At 44.0% G+C, this 24747-nt stretch overlaps 1 protein-coding gene across 1 annotated transcript in view; it reads left to right on the top strand.

Moving 5' to 3' along the window:
* The window catches only part of LOC119651085 (beta-1,3-glucosyltransferase), a 97748-nt gene that overhangs the window by 24306 nt on the left and 48695 nt on the right, over positions 1-24747 (top strand). The window contains exon 2 of the mRNA XM_038054433.1: positions 18503-18935. Within this exon, the coding sequence (XP_037910361.1) occupies positions 18881-18935 (55 nt within the window). The 5' untranslated portion in view covers positions 18503-18880. The remainder of the gene's footprint in view (positions 1-18502; positions 18936-24747) is intronic.

Below are 24747 nucleotides of genomic sequence, written 5' to 3'. Positions count from 1 at the left end.
GCCGATGCCTTCCATGTTAGCTAGAAAGTCGGACGTTGCGTCCATGGTCAGCTTGCATCTTCTCTTTTCTTTGCTATTGGCATGCTATAGAATTTCTGCAACTAATTCCAGGCGATCGCCCTTTCGTTTTCAAAGCGTTTTCGTAAGAGTTCCCACGCTTTTTGGTAGTTATCATTGCTGACCTCCAGATGTTGCACTACCCTGGCAGCTTCCCCTTGCAGATGAGTTTTTAGGTACTGCATTTTCTTTATAGGAGAGAGTCCTTCGTTGTTATCCACCATAGACTTGAAAAGGTCGTTGAAAGCCATCCATTGACTATAGTCCCCGTTGAACTTGGGAATAACAATTCGCTCCAGCCGTATCCGCCCTGGGCCAGCGGATGGTTGCTCATCCTTCCCTCCGACGTCCGTAGCCTTGAATTTATTAATCCCTGTCTAGAAGCAGGTGAGAAGGTCCATGTAGATGTGCGCCGTCAGTCCGTACTCCTTCTTATATTCTTCCCGTTGATCCGAAATAAGTTTTATGCCGGATAGTACCACGGAGTGTAATTCCGTGCATGAAGTCCACAATTGCTTAAGCCACTCCAACCCTGCATGGAAGTATCCTAGTGAATGACGATCCTGGCTGTACTTCCCCAAATTGCAACTCAGTTTGGCAATGCTCGCAAAATTGTTCTGTTGGAGAGTCCTATTGCTGGTTTCTGCCATGTTCGCCTGCACTTGCACTAAAGATAACAGAGGGATAAAATAATCAGTAATTCTTTATATCAGTGGAAGTTACAATTTCGTCCGCACCAAATTATTTTGATAATAATTTAACGGTGGAGATTGTGAATCGTACCTTGCACTAAAGAATCCAATTATTTTCTCTGATTTCCGACTCGACGGACCAAAAAATGTTTATTACATGTACCTATGTAACAAAACTAGCTTCAGTGCCACGAAGACTTGATGAGATTTTTTTAAATGAAAACGTCTTCGTTAAACTGAACTGAACTGAGCACTTTAATCAATATCACATTTGCTTATATATAATTCTACACCATTCTAGGTGAACCCAAAACTTATAAATGTAACGTAAGCAAAACAATACGCAAATATTTCTGACATTGCACCATGATGTACAGTTGAGTATGCACATTCCTAAATTATATACAAAATAAGCAATATGCGACGGTCATGCAAATATTTAATTAAAGCCAGTCCTCATGTGTTCCTCGGAAACTTGGGTTCCTAGCAAAAAAATTGCAAACTCTTGGCCGCGTTCGAGAGAAGAATCCTCCGAAGAATTTTTGGCCCCCTACATGAGGATGGACGATTCCGTAGCCTACACACTGACGACATCTATGAGCGATACCATGACCGTCCGGTTGTGGATAAAATCAGGCTCAATAGGTTACGGTGGGCGGGTCACTTAATCGGTATGGATGAGGATGATCCCACCCGGAAAGTCTATAAGGGCAATATCCATGGTAGAAAAAGAAGACGAGGCAGACCCTGCCTAAGATGGAGCGATGGCGTAGGCCAGGACGCCAGACAGCTTTTAGGGATATCGAATTGGTGGACCTCGGCGCTAAACCGGGATGTCTTATTAAGGCAGGCTTAGACCGGATACCGGTTGTTGCGGCGTTGATGATGATGACGATGATGATAAACAAAAAGTGTACAAGTTAAGGGTACCGACAAAATACATTATACGTTAAGCATTACGTAATCGTACAACACATGATAAAGCACCCCTTTTTCTTAGATACTGCAGAGCATTTTTTTATGGTTCGTGGAAAACAAAACCTTATTAAAAACATTTCAATATCTGTCTATCCATCTGTCAGTTTGTCCATTGTTTTTCACGTCCACACATGTTTCTTTTACTTTCTTAGCTTTCCTATTTATCTGGATATCAAATGTATAATTCGAACGCAATTTTTGATTCTACATGTAGAGACTGAGCCATTTTGTTTGGATGGCGAAACTTGTTGGGGGTTAGGGCGGCAACCTGCGAGTAGGGGAGAGTGGAAGCCTTTGAGTACTCAGCCCATAATACTCAATTCCCCGTCTTACGGAATATCCTAGATCTTTTGTGCATCGCAGGATTTCCGTTAGTGGATGTGATGCTGGAACACATCAGCAACAAAAATCTAATATCTGATGCGTCCATAGGCGGGGCATTTTGTAGAAAATGATCCGTGTATCCGGCTTCCTCATTGCAGACTGGACACGTATCATCTTGGAGAATTCCTATTCCTACCTAGCTAGTGAATTATGAGCAATCAGAATGCCTACAATATTTTACAAGTCTTTCTACTTTTCGACAGAAAGTCGTGATATTGCTCATAGATTTCGTTGTTATGTAGGCTACGGAATCGTCTATCATCATGTAAGGGGCAAAAAATTTTTCGGAGGATTCTTCTCTCGAACGCAGCCAAGAGTCCGCAATTCTTCTTGCTAAGAACCCAAGTCTCCGAGGAAAACATAAGGACTGGCAAGATCATTGTCTTGTACAGTAAGAGCTTTGGCTCTATTGAGAGACCTTTCGAAAACAGTTTTGTACGCTGGAATAAGCTCTGTTGGCTGCCAACAACCAAGCGCGGATTTAATCATCATAGCTGTTATCGGTTGTGATTTTCGACACTAGATAAGGGAAATTTTCAACGATCTCAAAATTTTAATTATTTTAATTATCTTTATTGTTTTGGTTTGACCAGTGTTATTCGATGTTGTTGGTACTTCGTCTTGCCTTCATTGATGTGCAGCCCAAGATCTCGCGCCTCGTGCTTGATTTGGATAAAGATAGACGGTATATTTCGGGTCGTTCTTCCCATGTCAATATCGTCAACGTAGGCTAGTAGTTGGGTGGACTTGAAGAAAATCGTGTCGCTCACATTGATATCTGCGTCGCTTTCTCCAGGGCCAGGTTAAAGAAGACGCATGATAGAGCATCCCCTTATCTTACACTGTTGTTGCTGTGGAATAGTTTTGAGACTGATCCTTCTGCTTTTATCTGGACCCGCAAATTGGTCAGGCTCAACCTGGTCACCCTTATCAATGTCGTCGGGATACCGAATTCTCTCATGGCTGTATACAGTTTTACCCTGGCTACGCTATTTAAGGACGGCCTTGAAGTTGATGAAAAGATGGTGCAATTGACGGTCATATTCTCATCGCTTGCCGCACAGGGAAAATCTGATTTGTTGCTGATTTGCCTGGAGTGAAGCTTCTTTGGTATGGGCCAATCATGTTCTGAGCGTATGGGGCTATCCGGCCTAGCAAGATAGAGGAGGATTTCTTATAGATGGCCCTCAGCAACATGATACCTCTATAATAGCTGCACTGGATAATATCCCCCTATTTATGTATGGACAGATAATGCCTCGTTACCAGTCGTCAGGCATTGATTTGCTGTCCCACACCTTGTGCATCAGTGTGAACCGCTTGGTGTAGTTAGTCGCCTCCATATTTAACTAATTCGGTTGTAATTCCATCGGCTCCTGCGACTTCTGGTTTTTAAGCCGATGGGCTGCTTCTTCCATGATTGGCGGTGACAGCATCTGTCTATCGTCTTGAGTTGGCGGGACCTTCAACTCGCTGATATTTTGCTTGTTGAGCAGTTCATCAAAATACTCAACCCGTTGCTCCAATATGCTCATCCTCTCGGAAATCAAATCTCCCTCTTTGTTTCTGCAGGATGAACATCAAGGTCTACATCTGGTGCGGTTGCTACCTGAACTTTTCGAGTTCATAGACTTGTTGGTTCTCCTAGGCTTCCTTTTCCGTGTGTAAAGTCGCTTCTCCGGTCGACGGAGTTCGTGATAAGTCTCTGGGCATACCCCCTATTGCTCGATATGCAGCATTCTTCCGTTCTGTTACTAGTTTGCATTCATCGTCGAACCAGCCGTTCCGACTTTTCTTGCGGTTGGACCCATGTATGTTTGTGGCTATGTCAATGATGGTTTTGTGGGTTTTGGAGATCATTGTCTTTTACTTCAGCTACAGGACATCTGTTAGCTGCGGTTATTGCGACATCCATTTGCCTCTTATGGGTGTTACGGAGGACTGTGTTGAGGATGGCTTCAGTATGCACTTTCACCTGATTGTCAGAGGGGATTGTAGGCGATGTTGTAATTAGAACCCGGAGCACTTTGCCAACGAGATAGTGTACCGAGTTTGTGTTGGCTCGCCTATATGTCTTAACATTCATGAAGGCTGAGAGGTGGCAGCGTTCAAACAGAACATGGTCAATTTGATTGAAAGTGGAGAGAAAGTCTGGAAAGACCCACGTATGTTTGTGGACGCCTTCCCTTCAAACCAAATACTTTCAAAAACCATCTCGTGTGATACTGCTAACTGAATAATCCGCAGTCCGTTAGCATTGGCATTCTTATGCAAGCTATGTAAGCCGATGTGTCCCCCGGAACGGGTTTCGTCCCTACTTGAGTTATGAAACCTCCAAGTATGATTTTGATATCATACTTAGGGCAGGTAGAATGTGTCGACTCTACAGTCCCCTCTCTAGAGGCTTGAACGTTAACGAGGCTTATATTGCTAAATTTGCATCGCTAAGGCATAATGAAGCGATAACGCAGGTTTCATCTTTTGACCACTATAATATATGGTATAGTGGCTCTTCTCCAGGAGACCGGTTCCTATCCAGAACATCTCTTGCAACGCTGTTACATCAGTCTTATATTGGGACAAGATATCGGCTAGCTTCTCAGTAGCATTCAGTCTGTACAGGGAGACCACGTTCCATGAAAAAATGCGCAAATCGTTATTCCGTTTTCGTTGCCGGGTTCGTTGTTATAAGATCCATTCTGTCCGAAGCTTCTGTTGTGGCTGCGTAACTTTGGTTTTCCATGTAGGGTTGTCAGCCCTACCCTAATCCCAACCTGGATGACTAGTTGGTACAAGTTGTCCCGTTTTTAGGAGCGGGAAACACGCCTTCATCCTTTCCGTCTGCAGTTTTTCATTAAGAAAGAACTCCCAGTGATCACCACGTGGCAGTGGAGAATGAGTTTCGTAGTAGAGTTTGTAGTGTTGGTTCAACGAGCATTTCCCACGTTTTTTGCTCCATTTTGTGTACCAATCCACGTTTCGAGAGACCTATACTACCCCTTGACCGCCAATGGTGTATTATTGTATTTTGGGAAAAATGGTATATTTTTGAAATAATGGTATATTATTAAAAAAAATGGTATATTATTAGGTGTATAACTTTGTTTCTCTCTCAAAATTTAAGGCGTTGTTTTCAAAAATGTTTAGTCCATTTATGATTGGAAGTATTGTCCATCGCTTACCACTGCTTTTTCCCGTCTATCTGTCTAAGGACTTGACATCCTTTGAGGCAACCCACGAATTAATCCAATTTTTCACTTCATCGTACGAACCGAAATGTTGATCGGTCAGGTCGTGCGCCATTGATCGGAAAAAGTATTAATCAGATAGAACAATGTCTGGAGATCACGAACTTCCAATTTTAGCGTATCTAAGTACGTTTTCACCGGTCGCGCCACATGGAGTGAGCATTTTCATACAACAAAATCACATTGTCCTGCCTTTCCTCGAACTGAGGCCGTTTTTCCTTCAGTGACCGTCTAAAACGCATCACTTGATATCAATATCGTTCGCCTGTAATGGTGAATGGTTTTAGTAGTTGATAGTAAACTACACCGAGCTGGTCCCACCAAATTCAAAGCATGACCTGGGAGCCGTGAATATTGGGTCTGGCTGTCGATGTGGAGGCAAGGCGGGGTAAATTTCATGATTTTCTGCGTTTGGGATTATCGTAGTGTTCCCAGTCACGACACGGTGCGGAAATCCCTTCCGTCGTTACCTTTGAGGCAGCGGATGGGACGTCCACCTCGTCCTCTCCTCAAAAAACCATTCTGCCTCAAAGTAAGGCCACTTTCATTTCAAAATGATAGGATTTAATTTTGAACCCTAACTCCTCAAGGGTAAAACCCTAACTCCTTAGGTACACGGTAGAAGCGGAAAGACCTCTCTTGCGAACCAAGTTAAAAATTCGTGGCAACGACGCCCCCTCCCCTTTAAAAGCTATGACTAATCTAATAGGAAATATTTTGATATTTTCATGGTCAAATTGGGTTTACCAACCCCACCTCCGGGAAGAGGAGAGATAGTTAGGAGGACATATAGATGGAAAGAAAGGTTCAGCCTTTCTACCCCCCGTTAAAATACCGTAACGTTCACTGCTACTCGAAAAGTAACAGCTGTCCAAAAAAGGGGTGTTCCAGAGAGGGGCTACGCCTGGTGCATCTATCTGCGCAGGTGAATAATATGGCATATTAAATTCATACAACTTCGGCCTACTAGCTGCGTACAAATAAAATCAACACGGAGCTCTGTATATTCATGTATGAATTATACAAAACCTTTCACACTTGAAGCACTTTTGTCTTTATAGATGTATGTATGGCACTGATTTATTGCTCCTAGCTATCATCAGTGTTTGTCAACAGCAGGTCCCAGCGTCGTTCTCATCACATATAATTTCAAATAGAAAATTACTTGCTGCCATACATAGATTATATCAATCTTAAAAACTTCCATGGATACATGCCTGCAATTTAGCAGAATTTTGAAAAAACGTATAGAAGTGTAATACCTGGAATATGTTCCATGGTCCTGTCCATTCCCCAACTCGCTACGATAGAAGAAAATTTTCATTGAAGATAAAGACATCAGAATTCTGAATGATAGTAGTCTTCCTCGAAGTATATACATTTCCCAGATTCGCGTTAGAAGGCAGAGATATTGTAAGCTCCCAAAATTCATGCCAGAATTCAGGACTTCAATATTTCCCGTTCTAATCCCGAATAACATCAGACAGCAATTTGGTATACAAGCGAAGAAGGGCTGCTATCTTTCCTCATGGTGAGGAATGCTCCATTGTTTATTCACCAAACAAAGCACATGTACATACCGACTATATCTCTAAATTCTTGTACCATCTTTAGCACGGATACCATTACTGACGATGCTCATATTTTTGATGGAGGCAAATATGTACTTTGATGCTTCAGCCTCCGAATGCAGTGACGAGAAAAAAGCTTAATGTATCTATGTACACATATGAGTGGCGTGACTTCCGCTCAACCAGCTTATCTTCCGTACTGCACCAATGCCTTGCAGGCTTCACAGGAAAAGCAACGGAGATAAATGAACTAAAATAATTTTTCATCGTATCCTCGTATCGATTAAATCAATTATGAAATACATGCATGGATTATCCCCATTTCCCTCGTGCTTGGCAATTTAACTTGGATGAAAGTCGGCTTTGTGGTCGATCATTGAGGATGCAAAAGGATTATTGATATGGCAGGATTGGTACGTTTTCCCTTGAAATAAGTGACATGTTTTTAATTAATTTAATTTTATTTGGGATAAGTAAAAGCTAATGTCGCTGGGCTTTGTAGACGTTATTTCATTTACAATTCTGCAGTGGGTTCTGCATTTTTCATGCGTCTGGAGCTCAAACGATTTTTCTTTGGTATGCTCCCATTGACCATTCGAAATCCATCTTTATAGGCTAACGGTACCTAACGATTCCATTTCCAAATTGATTACCTATTCAAAGGACTACTTCCCTTTGTTTCCCATCTCTGTTTGGGAAACGTACAACCCACTTTCAGGACGCTTTATAGTCGCGATTGCTTATCCCTCATTTCCTATTCCAGCGCTAGAATGACCATCAAAATCTCAGGTTTAAGGTTATTCTGATATCCTGCCAGCGGCCAGCAGTCCACATCCCAGCACTTACCAAATGCTTTTCTGCTTTTCAAACGACTTTTCCGAATTTTCCTTACACTTTTCGTGACAAATGCAAATGAAGGCAATCATTAATCACTTGAAAACCTCGGACCAGTCATTTAGGTACGTAGTTGTGTCGTTGGGAATTGCCTGGTTGGGCGAAAGGTGCGCTCCGGAAGCTTCGCCTGACATACGCTCCATTGACGGGGTAACCTACCCTTTTCGTGTTCAATGTTATGTAGCAGAGAGATTGGAGTTAGTACAAATTATACGGTTTCGGTCTCATTAAACGTACGATGAGGTGGCGAAATGATCAAATGTGAGGGCGACCGGACTTGAGCGGGTGAATATGGTTGAAGGATTTGATAAATTACCTGCATTTCTGGCAATTCACGAGGAAATTTCGCGTGATGCTAGTTAGGCTTTAATTTGCCTCAAATATTCTCGTTCCCCCTAGATACGAGTATGTATGGATTCCGTATGCATACTCGTGCCTTGTTAGCAAGCAAAAATATGATGTGAATTTTTAATTGATCTGAACGACGCTAGCAAAATGTTTTCGGTAAAACGGACGCTGAAACTCACACACTAAGATATGTTCATGCGCACCCCCAAGTTAAATAATATTTTTATTTTCACTAGTTTTTTATTCATGGGGTAGTTGAATGAAGTTGGATATTATGCGCGTTTTATCTGGAATGACTCCAGTCTCCTGCAGGTCCTGTTTCCTCCCCAAATGCTCGTCTATTGCACATACCATACTATACCGGAGTATGTGAAAATCATACTACATTGTAGCTAGCAAAGAGAAAGTATCATTTGAATCACCCTATCAATTGCTAGACTTCTCAGTTAAATCCAGACTTTCAATTTGTCCACGAATAGTCATCTGAAAACTTCAGAGAGATACTGAAATTTGAAGGAATTTACTCAAATGAAGGCGCTTGTCCAGGCGTCGTCAAGGACAATTATTGGTATGTGCTTGCGTCAATGTGTACACTAGCAGAAGATTGCATTCTCATGGCCGAAAGTCGAGGTCAACATAAGAAAAGCAACTAAAATTGACAGCAAAAATGGAGGGTGTTAGACTTCTAGAGTAGCAACTGAAGAGTAGTACTGAAGTAGCATATGTTACAGGATATTTGGTATGATATGTCCTGTGATATTTAGGAAGAAACCAATATCTACAGATTCCCCGATGAAGAAAAGCTTTCCAATTAGACAAACCCACCAATCCGACTTTCTCAGGTGATAGTTTAGTGATTAGTGTCCGGTTAGAAGCCCGGTTGAGTTTAACATGTCCTTCCCCGCCTTCAAGACAACAAAAATTTAGTTCGCGGCTCAGTTCCACTCGCCTGTGAAACAACATTCTGTTATCAGAGATACGTATATAACATCAAAGTGGGCTAAATCGGCTCAGACAAACAAGGTCAAGTTACCGGTTGACAACGATCTTTGTTATTTCCGAAACAAGCGGACTCGCATCTCCCAGTTGGTAGCCCCAGATAACCACTAGACAACCTGCAGTTCAACTAACGTGAGCGGCGATAATGACGACATGGAACGGACTTATGATTTCGCAAACGATCCGGAATAGGTTTGTGACGAGCTGACAGCTGTGCCATTCTGTTACCTAACTATACCAGAGTGACATTCACTTCCGACTTTCAGATTAACGCTACAGCTGCCTCTATCCCGATCATAATCTTCGCAGCGCAGCAAATATGTTCAAAGCTATGACAGCTTCAAGTTGACAGTGCAGGCTCGGTTGAGATGGACTCTTGACTAGCGCCTGATCCCCGCTCTGAACACAAACTCCCATTAGAATTTGTGTCAACCAACGTGTGACGTCCCTGCTCTGATAACTACGGAGATCATTTAAGACGACTGCACCGATACAGGTGGAAATAACCGACATTTTTAGAAGAAGCGGCTAGAAACCACGCGCACAGCTAAAATCAGAGATCATCATCATCATCAACGGCGCAACAACCGGTATCCGGTCCAGGTCTGCCTTAATAAGGAACTCCAGACATCCCGGTTTTGCGCCGAGGTCCACCAATTCGATATCCCTAAAAGCTCTCTGGCGTCCTGACATACGCCATCGCTCCATTTCAGGCAGGGTCTACCACATCTTCTTTCTCTACCATAGATATTGCCCTTATAGACTTTCCGGGTGGGATCATCCTCATCCATACGGATTAAGTAACCCGCCCACCGTAACCTATTGAGCCGGATTTTATCCACAACCGGACGGTCATGGTATCGCTCATAGATTTCGTCATTGTGTATGCTACGGAATCGTCCATCCTCATGTAGGGGGCCAAAAATTCTTGAGAGGATTCTTCTCTCGAACGCGGCCAAGAGTTTGCAATTTTTCTTGCTAAGAACCCAAGTTTCCGAGGAATACATGAGTACTGGCAAGATCATAGTCTTGTACAGTAAGAGCTTTGACCCTATGGTCAGACGTTTCGAGCGGAACAGTCTTTGTAAGCTGAAATAGGCTCCGTTGGCTAACAACAACCTTGCGCGGATTTCATCATCGTAGCTGTTACCAGTTGTGATTTTCGACCCTAGATAGGAGAAATTGTCAACAGTCTCAAAGTTGTATTCTCCTATCCTTATTCTTCTTCGTGTTTGACCAGTGCGGTTTGATGTTGTTGGTTGATTCGTCTTCGGTGCTGACGTTGCCACCATATATTTTGTCTTGCCTTCATTGATATGCAGCCCAAGATCTCGCCCCATTAGCCGCCTACTTGATCTGGATGAAGGCAGTTTCTACGTCTCGGGTGGTTCTTCCCATGATGTCGATATCGTCAGCATAGGCCAGTAGTTGGGTGGACTTGAAGAGGATCGTACCTCTTGCATTTACCTCAGCATCACGGATCACTTTCTCGTGGGCCAGGTTAAAGAGGACGCATGATAGGGCATCCCCTTGTCATAGACCGTTGTTGATGTCGAAAGGTCTTGAGAGTGATCCTGCTGCTTTTACCTGGCCATCAGAGACACCACTATAAATATCTTTGCAAGAAGCTCAAAGTCACAACGGTCACCTACTGAAAAATTGAAAAAGCCCACTGTTCTAAAGGAGGAGGCTACTAATAGTAAAAAAGGGACTGGCACCCTGACAAAAAAGACGCCTTCGAATTTGAGTTCGGAAAAAGATCCACAAGAAAAGATGTAAAACTTCGATCCGCGTGACACTTCTTTGTCGATAAAAACAGGTACCGAACTATCCAACATGAAAACGCAATTCACCTCACCAGTAATAGGTCTCATCCGAAGGACGAGGGTACAATAAGAAAGGCTGCTCAAGAAGTGCGGAACGGCCTTCCGGAAAATGAAGGCTGCTACCATCGTCTGGCGAATTATCGCAATAAATAGCATAATGAAAGTAGAACAAACAATCGGTAAAAGAGTGCAGGGAAAACAGCTGAATTTATCGCTAAGGGCACAGCCACAAGAATTGGTGGCGTCGAAAAAGGAAAAAAATTCTACAACAACGAGCTAAATTAAATAGCGACGACAATGATTTCACTCCAAAGCAAAGGCGAAGTCAATTAGGCCAACATCAGTGTCAAAGAAAACGAGAGGGGCTAACAGGCCATTCTCATCAAGCCGAAGAAAGCAAGATCTTCCTGAAAAATTCTTCGAGAACTCCACACAACGTCAAACCAAAAGACACTGGGGTAGATGTTGAATCTATCCGGCGGACTCAAACCGGCGAAATACTTCTCGAGGTTGGGTCGAAGATCGACGAAACAAGGACGTTCTGCGAGACACTTCGGAATCCTCTAGACACGAAAGTAGTGGTTTCCAACCTAGAACTAATGTGCACACTTGAAATATTCGATACAGATTGTCTCACCAACACGGATAAGGTAGAGAAAGCCATAAAAAGGAATTACCCAGCAACCTTAAGGTGTGAGTTAACTCCAGAGGAAAAAAATTGATCACTGTCATTATCAATTCACAATGACAGTGATCAATTTTTTTCGATTGGATAAACTTCAAGGTAGGGCAAAGGACAGTTCCGACCCTCTTTTTTAAGTGCTGGGCCTACGGGCGCACAGCAAGACAGAAGCACTTTGTGTTACAAGTGCGGCGAACCCAGGCTCAAAGCGAAGACATGCGTTCTCGGTTTCGGGACGCACCAGGCCTTCAAAGTAGAATTACAGGAAGTAAAAAGCCAAACACCTTAATTCACATCTTACAAGTGCTTCCTACCTGATGGGGCAGATGGTGCAAATAAGAAGAGCTGACTTATTGATTCTCAGCAAACAGTAAAGAAATAGGAGTAGAATATCGGAAAAATTGACGTTCGTAAATTTGTCGAAGTGCAACCCAGATGCACACAGAAGAACTGCGACTAAGTCACTAGTACATTCAATAATGAGCCTTATCACTGCAGCTTGCAAAATATCGGCGCCCAAAAGAAAACTCTTTCGCTCGAAGTTAGCTGTGTATTGGTGGACTGCTGAAATTGCAAGTCTAGGAAGAAACAACCTCAGACTTCGACAATTTGCTCAACCTGGAAAAGGCAAAGATGAGGTAACCCTTAGAGCAGCGGATTATGTTATAAAGGAGGGAGTAGAAATTCCGACACGAAATCAACAGGCAGAAAGCAGGCTACTAGCAGGAGCTAGTCAAAGATGTTTTTTTTGGGAGTAGGGTAGGTGAATGCGTTTACGCACAGAGTGTTGGACTCCCGCAACAGTACGCTGGCGGACTACCAACTAAACACCTTCCTGTCATCAGAGAACTAGCCTGGAACCGTTTGACACATTACTTCGGGCTAGCCCTCCCGCTCTCCCGGCTTTGGGAGCCTTCAAGTCAGGGAATTCCTTTCACCAAGGGGAGGGGAGGGGAGGAAGGTAGTTGTTATTAGTTCAGGAAACCCCTTACCGTCCGATCCCTCCGCCGGTCGAGTTCAACCTTCTTTTTAATAAGAAGAGCCCGAACATAATGCGCGATACGATTCCAGCTGCCACCGTTCTTCAGCATCTCGCGCACAATGTTGTCTGGAGAGAGTTCCCCTGCGTCTGCATAAAGCTGCTGGCGGAAGCCGTCCCACCTCTCGCAAGAGAAAAAGGTGTGTTCAGCGTCATCCGCCACTCCATTGCAGAACACACAATCAGGAGATCGCACCTTCCCAATCCTGTGCAGGTAAGACTGAAAACCTCCAGGCCCACTTAGAAGTTGGATAAGGAAGTAATCAATCTCACCGTGCGTTCTATTCAACCATGGGTCTAATAACACTTAATACCAGATGCAAAGCTGAAACATCTGGAAGTGGGAAACATACTAAAGTTCCTAACGGGTACAGGCCTGCTTGAGATACTATGATCAATAGGTACACTATAACCAGTAAAAGGGGCACACTAGTTCTTCAAGGACGCGGTGCGACTTTCCCTTAACAGAATAATAATAATAATGGGTCTAATAGTCAAAGATGTTAACAGGGAATCATGGGGCCTGGGTCTAAGCCCATTGATCACCCTGTTCCCAGGAAGGCCCTTTTACCTGTGAACTGTCGACGAGAGAGTGAGTACCGAGGAATACCCACTTTTTACTATAAAAAAAGCAGAGATGGCGGTCCTGTCCATGAAGGAGAAAAAGCACCGGGACTGGATAGTATTCCTAGCGAAGTATAACTTTTATAAAATTATAAGCCGGGCCTCCTACTTAGCGCATTCAGTGACTGTTTGACAGCACACTTTTCCCCTGCCGCTAGAGGGTTGCGAAGCTTGTATTGGTAAGCAAGTTAGTGTACCGTCCTCTCAGTATGTAGAACACAGCGGGAAGCTGCTTGATAAGCTCATTAAGGCCATGCACAATTAATGCAACTAAGGAAGCGGTTCAAGCGGTGAAACTTGCTGAGGCACACAGTCACCACTGTCAGCAAGTGGTGCTCCTTGTGATCGTAAGAAACGCATTAAATTGCGAGTTGCGAGTTGGTATCACATGTTTGAGACTTTGCAGTTTTTGTAAGCTGAAGTAGGCTCTATTGGCTAACAACAACCGTGCGCGAATTTCATCGTCGTAGCTGTTATCGGTTGTGATTTTTGACCCTAGATAGGAAAAATTATCAACAGTCTCAAATTTGTAGTCTCCTATCTTTACTCATCCCGTTTGACCAGTGCGGTTTGATGTTGTTGGTTGGTTGGTTTTCGGTGCTGACGTTGCCACCGTATGCTTTGTCCTCCCTTCATTGATGTGCAGCCCAAGATCTGGCGCCAATTGCCGCCTGCTCAATCTGGATGAAGGCAGTTTGTACGTCTGGGGTCCTTCTTCCCATAATGTCGATATCGACAGCATAGGCCAGTAGTTGGGTGGACTTAAAGAGGATCATACCTTTTGCATTTACCTGAGCATCACGGATCACTTTCTCGAGGGCCAGGTTAAAGAGGACGCATGATAGGGCATCCCCTTGTCGTAGACCGTTGTTGATGTCCAATAGTCTTGAAAGTGATCATGCTGCTTTTATCTGGCCTCGCACATTGGTGAGGGTCAGCCTAGTCAGTCTTATTGATTTCGTGGGGATACCGAATTCTCTGATGGCCGTGTATAGTTCTACCCTGGCTGTGCTATCATAGACGGCTTTAAAGTCGATGAAAAGATGGTGCAACTGATGTCCATTTTCCATCGCTTGACGCAGACAGAAAATCTGATCTGTTTGATTTGCCTGGAGCGTAGCCTCTTTGGTATGGGCCCCTATTCCCCTTTTTATGTATGGAACAGATAATGTCCCATTGCCAGTCGTCCGACATTGATTCGTTTTCCCATACTTTGAGCATCAGTTGATGAACCGCTTGGTGTAATTGGTCGCCTCCATATTTAACCATTCGGATGAAATCCATCGACACCTGGCGACTTATGGTTTTTAAGCCAATGAATTGCACGGACTGTTTCTTCTATGCTTCTTGGTGGCAGCATTTGTTCGTCGTCTTCAGTTGGCGGGACCTCCAACTTGCAGCCATTTTGGTTGTTGAGCAGTTTACAAAATACTCAACCCATCGCTGCAATATGCCCATTCTGTCGATTTTCCTCTTTGTCTCGACAGGATGAGCATCGAGATGTATAAGGCTTCATCCTGCTGACTTGTTGGTAAAACTTCCGCGGCTGTGCGGTTGCTTCCTGTACTTGTCTAGTTCACTGACTTGTTGGCTCTCAAGGCTCCCTTTTTCCGTCTGTGAAGTCGCTTCTCCGCTCGACGGAGTTCGTGATAAGTCTCCGCGCATGCCCGCGTTCTTTGAGAATGCAACATTACTCGGTATGCAGCATTCTTCCGTTCCGTTGCTAGCATACATTTATCCTCAAACCAACCGTCCCAGCTCTTTTTGCGGCTGGGGCCAAGTATCTTTGTGGCCGTCTTTATGATAACGTTCTGCAGGTGATTGTGAAGATCATTTGTTGATGATTCATCTCCAGGATTTCCGTTAACTGCGGTTATTGCGGCATCCATTTCCCTCTTATAGGTGTCGCGGAGGGTTGTGTTGTTGATGGCTTCAGTGTTAACGCTCTCCTGATTGTCAGAGGCGATTCTAGGCGGTGTTGTTATTCGAGTTCGAAGCACCAGGCCAACGAGATAGTGTTCCGAGTCTATATTGGCCCCCCCTATATGTTCTGACATTCATCAAGGCTGAGAGGTGGCGGCGTTCAATCAACACGTTATAAATTTGGTTGAAAGTGGTCCCGTCTGGAGAGGTCCAGGTATATTAGTGAACATGAATGAATGAATACATGCTCCTTCCCTACTTGGCTGTTAAAATCCCCAAGTATGATTTTGATATCATACTTGAGATAGGCTTCGATGATTCGCTAAACTGCTTAGTAGAAGGTATCCTTCTCCGACTCTGCAGTCTCCTCTGTAGGGGCGTGAACACGTTAATGAGGCTTATATTTCAAAATTTGCCTCGCAAGCGCAGAGTACATAGCCGCTCGCTTATGTTTTCAAAGCCGATAACAGCAAGTTTAATTTTTTGGCTCACTGAGAAACCTACTCCGAGCACTTGGTTTACTGGATGACCACTATAATATATGGTGTAGCGACTTTTCTCCAGGAAACCGGTCCCTGTTCAACGCATCTTCTGTAACGTTGTTATATCAGCCTTATATTGGGACAAGGTATCGGCTAGCAGCTCAGCAGCTTAATCTCTGTACAGGGAGCGCACGTTCCATGAGAAAATGCGCAAATCGTTATACCTTTGTCATTGCCGGGTTCGTCGTTATGTAATCCGTCCAGTCCGAGGCTACTGTTCTGGCTTCGTAACAAGTTGTTTTCCGTGTAAGGTTGTCAGCCCTAACCAACCCCCAACCTGGAGGACCAGTTGGTACAATTTCTCCCGTTTTTAGGCGCGGGAGACTCGCCTTCATCCTTCTCCGTCTGCAGCTTTTCGTTAAGAAAGAGCTCCCAGGGGTCACCACGTGGAGGTGGAGATCGGGTTTGGTAGTAGAGCTGTTGGTGTTGGTTCAGCAGGTATTTCCCAAGTTTGATGCTCCATCGTGGGTACCAATCCACATTTCGCCCTGGCACCTATACTACCCTTTGTCCACCTCAATGTCAAATCTGATTATTCTGTGATCCAGCATAGAGTGCTTATCCAACACCCTCCAATTCTTCACCAGCCCGTTCATCAGAGTATTTCGACTTACGGACTAGGTTTGGTTAGTGCGGGTTATGAATGTTAAATGTATGTGAGTATTTCCTATGCCATATACAATATTTCTTACTTATTGCTAAAAATAAGTCTAAGAAGGTACTCAGCTCTCCCAATTGGTGTCGATGCTTCCTCAGCTATCAACTAGCTCCGGGGTTCACTCTGGGCTATACTCCAACGAAGTTTAATATTTATTATTGTCTCAGGTCAGAGTGCTCCGATAACACTATGCCGACATGAATTGATTAAAGCTTGAAGCTTCAGAATGGCAGCGTAGTCATTATCTGTATACAACTTTCATATAGCACCACAGAAAAAAATGGCAGGGAACAGTCTCAACTTGAGGTTGGTATTGAGAAGCCAACATTTTCATATTTTGGGCAAACATGTCGAATCACACCCTCACCACCCTCAGCAGAAATAACCCTGCCTAGATCTATAAATTGTTTGACACTTTCGATGTTCCGCCCATCAAACGCATAGTAAGAATGAGTCCCTGAGAGTTTAAAGTGAGCACCTGTCTGGACGACTTAATCCCACGGTCTTCTTAAGACACGGATTGATTTTGTGACCATAATCAGAGTCCCACTGTGACAAGCAATAACGGCACCAGTCTATACCAAGTGCGTGGCTTAGCATTCATACTGGTGGATGTAAGACCTACCTAAATCTCTACCGAGCTAAGGAGTATGGCAGCCGTGTTGAAACGAAACACCACACCGAGGCCCGAAGGTCTCTTCTCGCTTGAGCATAACCAACAAACCCCATGAAGCTCCCACTAGGGAGCCAACCGCAAATAACCGAGCTGCACTAACATATAACGGGAGTTCACCCAAAGTATGAGAGTCCAGGGGCTATCTCGGTTCCCATGGTACCAGTGTACCCCTGGTTAGGTTTCGTGACCAATTTGCCACTTCAGATGAGTCCCCGTGCAGACTCGGGTCTGATCGCGTGCGATGACCTATCAGACTAAGAACTTTACTTCGGTTTGTATTCACCTTCAATCCGACCTTACCTCGTTCTCCAAAGCCAAGGCGAATTTTACCTCAATAAAACGCCTGACATTTTGCCTCTCCTGCATAGAACATTCCAGATACGGTCCTTGTTCACGGTATCGGAAGCTGATCGAAATTTCATACATTGTTAGCCTGCTTTATTGGACAATAAATGAGCAGGTTTTATCGCTGGAATTCTCGCTCGAGTTGGAGAAAGCGAACATTCTTTGGTTCATTGTCGAAGAGCATGCGCACATTCCAGGCGCCAATCATAAATCGTTTTTTATAATCGAGGGTTGTGGCCTTAAAGTCAGCCCCTATCGAAGGCACTGAAGGAGCAAGGAAGTTTTGAAATTTGCCTGATTGGTGGTCCACAGATTTCTAACCACTTTGGCCACCTCTTACGACAATAATAGTACTTTCAATGCATTCTTAAATCCAAGCTAAATAGACTATTCCTTTCTCATATTTTCCGTTTTCCCTTCCTCTTTTTCTTATTGAAGGATAAAGATTATTTCCATTATTATTCCGCTCGATTATTCTCCCTTTCACTTTTTCATTTTCAATAATTTTACTTCAAACTTTCCCTAGACAACCTCAAATTCCATAATTACATGGGACTCTGCAATCCCATAATCGTCTACCCAATCAGTACTATTGAACACATATTAAGCATTACATACCATAATTATCGAGCTTCTCAGCAAGTAGCTCCCATCTAAGTTTCTTCTGATCATGGCCTTAATCTGGCCCTAAATCCCCATTGAATTTCCAATTCAATCGAGCATCTTAACACTACAATGCTCACATGCAAGACAGATGATGGATTGCTCTGAAGATTCTCAAGACTATTTTTGTTACACCCACACTCTTAGCATCGCTTATTATTTTTGAACGAAAGTGAAAAGCCAGGCGTACTTCCTCCTTCCGCTCATTTCTGATCTTCTCAATACATTAAGTATTCATGTCGGCTTCCCAGTGAATCGACTGGGTTCATATCAAGATTGCGATCTGGTTACAACAATGTTCCGAACCCAGAGTCGATCATGCGAATGACAAAATCCACTTACTATATTCGTAGCCATTATTGCGGCCCATCTCGTCTTCCATGTTTTTGTACCACGAAGCACTATGCTCCCCGACTGGCTAGAGGAACTCCATTATATTGGTTACAATAAGTTGTGATTCAGCAACTAAGTGTGGAGCAATCTATGTGGTTGATATAGTGACGGATCGGGAAGATTCTTTGTGAACATTGAACTGCGAAATGTTTACGAAATTACGTCAAGTCTCGAATTTGTAGAAAATAAAACCCAATTAACAAATTGTTTCGTGAAATGTGTATAATATCAGGAACCCAATGTGCGGCTAAGAAGTTTGTAAATGTTCGTGATTGATCAACATTGATATGCAGAGAGATTGGTGGCAATAACAAACCTAGATTGAGTTGTGGATCAGGATGAAGTGGACCATCTTCCAACTACTTATTTTAATCGGCTTATCGTTCTCCTTAGGTGAGTATGTGTACCTACATAAGACAACATGTGTGTAGCTGTATCTTTATTATGTATTTGTCAAAATAATAAAAACCGCGTAGCACTTACTTCAAGACGACATGTGTATCTTTATCGCGAATCTAAATTTAATCATTATCAAGAGAGTTGTGCCATTGAGTAAATAAACAATTCAGTGAAATCTAAGTTGAGTGTTTGTAGCCACCACTTTAGTACACCAACGACATGAAATCAAATAGAACGTAGATACTAGCGTAGCTTCTGTTTCTACCAATCCTCCATTTGCCATTTGGGTTTTAGCTTGGCTAATTCTGATATTTAATACGACCATTGCGCTATGTACTTTTATTTTTTTTTTCTGGCTTAGGGAATTCCAACATCAAGGATGCGCATGTCATACTACATATTATCGATTAAAGCTGGATTCATACTTACCAGTACGTAGAGTCGCAGACACAAAAATATTCTTTGATATATTCACTATGCGAACATTCGTGTGTATCCGCACAGACACTAGACAGCATTCGTCAGAATTGTCCGGAAAAAAAAACATCTTTAAGGTTTTTTTTGCAAAACAGATTTGCAAATAAAACCTTATTAAAATCGGTTCAATGTCTGTCTGTCTCTTTATGGATTGAGGCGAAAATCTTACAAAGACACTGCCGCGCCAGATTGCAGCAGCATGTGGGATTTTTACCCACTAAAACCACCCCCTTCCTTCTTCCTTCCCCGCGGAAGTGCTGCAAAGCATTACTTCACGGGGTGGATTGCGCTTTAAGCGACGAAGCCTTCCGTTCTTCGCGTCCTCCTTACGCGCTCCGCTCCTCCAAGTTCCTCCTGTATTCTTTTGATTGCGGAGTTTACCACACACCAGTTTCCCCCCGACTTCTGTTCTGTGGACTTAAGTTGGTTTTCAGGGAGTCTTTCAGACTCCTCCTTTCTGAGTAAAATCCTGGACAGCGGAACATAACATGCTGCGGATCCTCAAGTGTGCAACCATATCCAAGACAAAAGGAAGAATCATCCAGCCTGAATTGGTGCAGGTACTTCCTGTAACCACCATGTCCTGACAGGAATTGCGTTAGGTGGTAGTTAATTGCACCGTGTCGTCGTTGGATCCATTCCTCAATACGGGGAATCAAAGTGTGGGTCCAGTGACCCCTCTGCGAGTCGTCCCACGCCTGATATTGTTCTGAAGGCGCTGCACACCCTGTGCGCCACTAAACGGTAAGACATATTTAACCTCCTCCGATTACTCTCACACACTAGTGCTTGCTACCAAACTGGTGCCGTTTATAATAGTGTGGAGCGAACCACTCCGGCCACAAGTAATCTGCGACTGTATCTTGGGCTTCCAATGTTAGGCACCATCTGCGCTAATGATACGCTGGTATTTGCCGCTTTCCCAGAGCGCTTTAGCGTCAGTCATCACCCCTATGTATTTGATAATCGGTTTCAAAGTGATGACGTGGCCACCAACAAGAATATTAACCGTATTCCTCTTCCAACGATTGATAGTCAAGACCGCCTCCGTCTTTTGTTCCGCAAAGTCAAGCTAAACCATCTCCAGCCACGCTTTTATGGCGCTTATGGTTTCATTAGCGTACATTTCAACGTCTTCAGGTTGTTTCGCGACGACAACCACAGCTAGATCATCTGCGAAACTGATTATCGTGGCCTCCTTTTGCACGGGAAAGACAAGGACGCCATTGTACAAGACGTTCCACAGGAGAGGACTCAACACTGAGCCCTGTGGTACTCCTGCGGTGACGGTGTACTGATTGGATCCCCCATCCGTGTCGTACCAAAGTGCCCTCTCCGAAAGGTAACTATCGAGGAGCTTAGTCAAATAACTAGGGACACCCATTTAAGCCAGTGACCTTTTTATCCACTCCCAACTTGCGGAATTGAACGCATTTTTAATGTCCCACGTTACCACGGCACAGCATTTTTTAGACAACATCATGTCTCGAGCCAGCTTCAAAATCACATCTACGGCGTCGATTGTTGAGTGAGCCAAATTGCCGCTCCGATAGTCCATCCTTATATTCAATGATAGAGAGCAGTCTATTGTAGATGGCCCTTTCGAGCATCTTTCCTACCGTGACGATGAGGCAAATCGGTTGATATGATGATGGGTGTCCTGGGTGCTTATTCGGCTTCGGGCGCAAAACTAGTTTTTGCCTCTTCTACCGGTCGGGGAAAACTCCTTCTACCATGCATGTTTCGAATACGCTGATAAACCACTCGGGTCTGGTCTTAACAGCGAGTTTAAGAGCTCTAATGAGAACAGCATCCAGAGCAGCTGCTTTGTTATCACCACTGCATAATTTCCTCCTCAGTCTTTCTCTAGATCGTTGGCAGATCGTAACATCGCGATCTCTTCATTCCACCAATAGTTTGGGCGCCTTTTTGCGAGAACCCGTCGCCTCGGTATCGCAGCGTCGCATGCTCTCGTTATGCATCCCATCATTTGCTCTGCCTTTTCTGTAACCACACCACCAGGATTTTGGCCTCCCAATAGCATCTCTATGAATGCATCCTCTTCAAACTTTTTGGCGGACCAGCCCCGGTTTCCAGCTTCACGGGAACGCACATCGACGCATGGCCCATATTCGATCTGGAGGAAAATCGCCTGGCGGTCGCTGTGAGTATGATGCTCACTGACAAGCCATGTAATTCTCCTCGCCAATGTGACGACTATTGAGCCCGACCCTGTCCCCCAAAACATGGAAACATTTCCCGTATTGGCAAGCACCAAGTCTAACTCCGCGAAAGCCTCAAGCAGGATACGGGCCCTGATGTTCGTAGTGCGACTGCACCAATCCGCGGCCCACGCATCTGTCTGTCACATGCACTTTTCTCAGAAACGGCTATACCAATTGACACAAAATTTGGTGAGAAGATGGGAACTGTGAACGCCCATACATGCAGTAAGCTATATCTCTCTACTTTGAGTTTAACGAGGGGAGGTCCTCATACATGCAAAATGATGGTGTAAAACTATTTCCACCGAATGTTGGTCATCTTGGGTATCAAATGAGAGGTGCTTTTCAAAACCAGTCTCAGTTTTGACATTTGTTGGAAAGGCGGAGAATGCGGGGGGTCAAAAGTGACTATATCTTTAACGGGTCCATTCTCAGACGCTATCCAACTGGAAAATCTTAAAAAAATCATGAAACTGCCTCTATATGGTATCTAGGCCTCGAAATACCTTCCATAATAGAATATTCAATATTATTTGCAGTAATATAGACCACAGTATCCCCAAGTTTGATCAAAAACGCACTATGACCGATAAACTTGCAACAGCTCAAAATTGTCTTTTCCGTGTAAATTTACTACAACCCGAAATCATCATCATACTCATCAACGGCGCAACAACCGCTATCCAATCTATATCTGCCTTCATAAGGAACTCCAGACATCCCGGTTTGCGCCGAGGTCCACCAATTCGATATCCCTACAGGCTGTCTGTTGTCCTGACTTACCCCACCGCTCCATCTGAGGCAGGATCGACCTAGTCTTCTTTTTCTACCATAGATATTGCCGTTATAGACTTTTGGTTCTGTAAGCTGAAATAGGCTCTGTTGGCTGACAACGACCATGCGCGGATTTCATTGTCGTAGCTGTTATCGATTGTGATTTTCGGCCGGTCTCAAAGTTGTGGTTTCCTATCTTTATTGTTTTCGTTTGGCCAGTGCAATTCGATGTGGTTGGTTCTTTGGTTTTTGATGCTGACGTTGCCACCAAGTACTTCGTCTTGCCCTCATTGATGTGCAACCCAAGATCTCGCGCCGATCGCCGCATGCTCGATCTGGATGCAGGTAGACTGTACATCTCGGGGTGTTCTTCCCATGATGTCGATATCGTCGGCAGGCCAGCCAGACGGGTGGACTTAAAGAGGATCGTACGTCTTGCATTTACCTCAGCATCACAGATCACTTTCTCGAGGGCCAGGTTAAAGAGGATGCATGATAGCGCATCCCCTTGTCGTAGACCGTTATTGATGTCGTGTACAGTTTTACCTTCGCTATGCTACTATAAGCGGCTTTAAAGTCGATGAAAAGATGGTTCAATTGATGTCCATATTCTAACAGTTTTTCCATCGCTTGCGGTACAGAGAAAATCTGATATGTTGTTGATTTGTCTGGAGTGAAGCCTCTTTGGTATGGGGCAATAATGTTCGGGGCATATCTGGCTATCCGGCCTAGAAAAATAGCGGTGAATATCTTATATATGGTACTCAGCAACGTGATACCTCTATTATTGCTGCACTGAGTAATATCTCCCTCCGTCAGCCGTCAGAGATTGATTCGCAGTCCCAGACCTTGAGCATCAGTTGATGAACCGCTGTGTTCAGTTGGCCGCCTCTATATTTAACCAGTTCGGCTGTAATTCCATCAGCTCCTGGCGACTTATTGTTTTTAAGCCGATAAATTGCACGAACTGTTTCTCCCATGCTTGGCGGTGACAGCATTTGTCCGTTGGCTATATTTGGCAGAACCTTCAACTCGCCAATATTCTGGTTGTTGAGCAGTTAATCAAAATACTCTACCCATAGCTCCAATATACCCATTCTGTCGGAAGTTATATTTCCCTCATTGTCTCGGCAGAATGGGCATTGAAGTGTATACGGCTTCATCCTCAACGGGGCCTCTGCGCGCGTCCGTGTTTTTTGAGAGTGCAGCATTGCCCGGTATGCACCATTCTTCCGGTCCATTGCTAGCTTACATTCATCGTCGAACCAGCGGTTTCGACTTTTTTTGCAGGTGAATGGTAACGCTCTTCAGGTGATTGTGAAGATCATTTAATGATGCTTCATCTGCAGAACATCTGTTAGCTGCGGTTATATCGGCATTCGTTTTCCCCTTATAGGTGTTAGGAAGGGCTTTGTTGTGAATAGCTTCATTATTCACTCTTAACTGATTGTCAAAGGGAATTGTAGGCGGTGTTATAACTCGAGCCCGGAGCACTTTGCCAATGAGATAGAGATTCAAATCTATATTGGCCCCCTATATATTCTGCCATTCGTCAAGGCCAACGTATCGCCTAACTGCGGGGTCCGTTCCAACTTGACTATTGAAATCTCAAAATATGATTTTGATATCACACTTGGGACAGGCTTTGGGGGTCCGCTCGACTGTCTCGTAGAAGGGATCCTTCTCCGACTCTGCAGTCTCCTCTGTAGGGGCGTGAACGTTAATGAGGCTTATATTTCTAAATTTGCCTCGCAAACGCAGAGTACATCGCTTTTCGCTCACTCTTTTCAAAACCGATGACAGCATGTTTCATTTTTTGGTTGACTAGGAAACCTATTCCGACCACATGGTTTACTAGATAGCCGCTATGATATATCGTGTAGTGGCTCTTCTCCAGGAAACCGGTCCCTGGCCATCGTATCTCTTGCAATGCTGTTACATCAGCCCTATATTGGGACAGCGTATTTGCTAGCTCCTTCTCTGTACAGGGACCGCATACTCAATGAGAAAATGCTCAAAACGTTATTACGTTTTCGTTGCCTGGTTCGTCGATGTTAGCTCTATTTTGGCCAAGGCTTCGTAATGTCGATTTTCCATGCAGGATTGTCAGCCCTGTGAATTGTATATAAGTGGGCAAAGAACACCTGATAACCTCCCTGGATGAAACCGCTAGATATCTAAATTATTACGCATATTTCTAACTTCGTTCTTCACCGTATGTAAGCACTCTAGTTTCCCTGGTTTTGATGAAGGTAAATCGTTCCCATTATATTTTAAAGCAAGGACGAATGAAATCGTAAACGGAGTATTTTCGATCTTATCAAATATAT

This window comes from Hermetia illucens, chromosome 3 (assembly GCF_905115235.1).
Source record: "Hermetia illucens chromosome 3, iHerIll2.2.curated.20191125, whole genome shotgun sequence".
NCBI lineage: Eukaryota > Metazoa > Arthropoda > Insecta > Diptera > Stratiomyidae > Hermetia > Hermetia illucens.
This window is presented reverse-complemented; position numbering and strand designations above follow the sequence as displayed.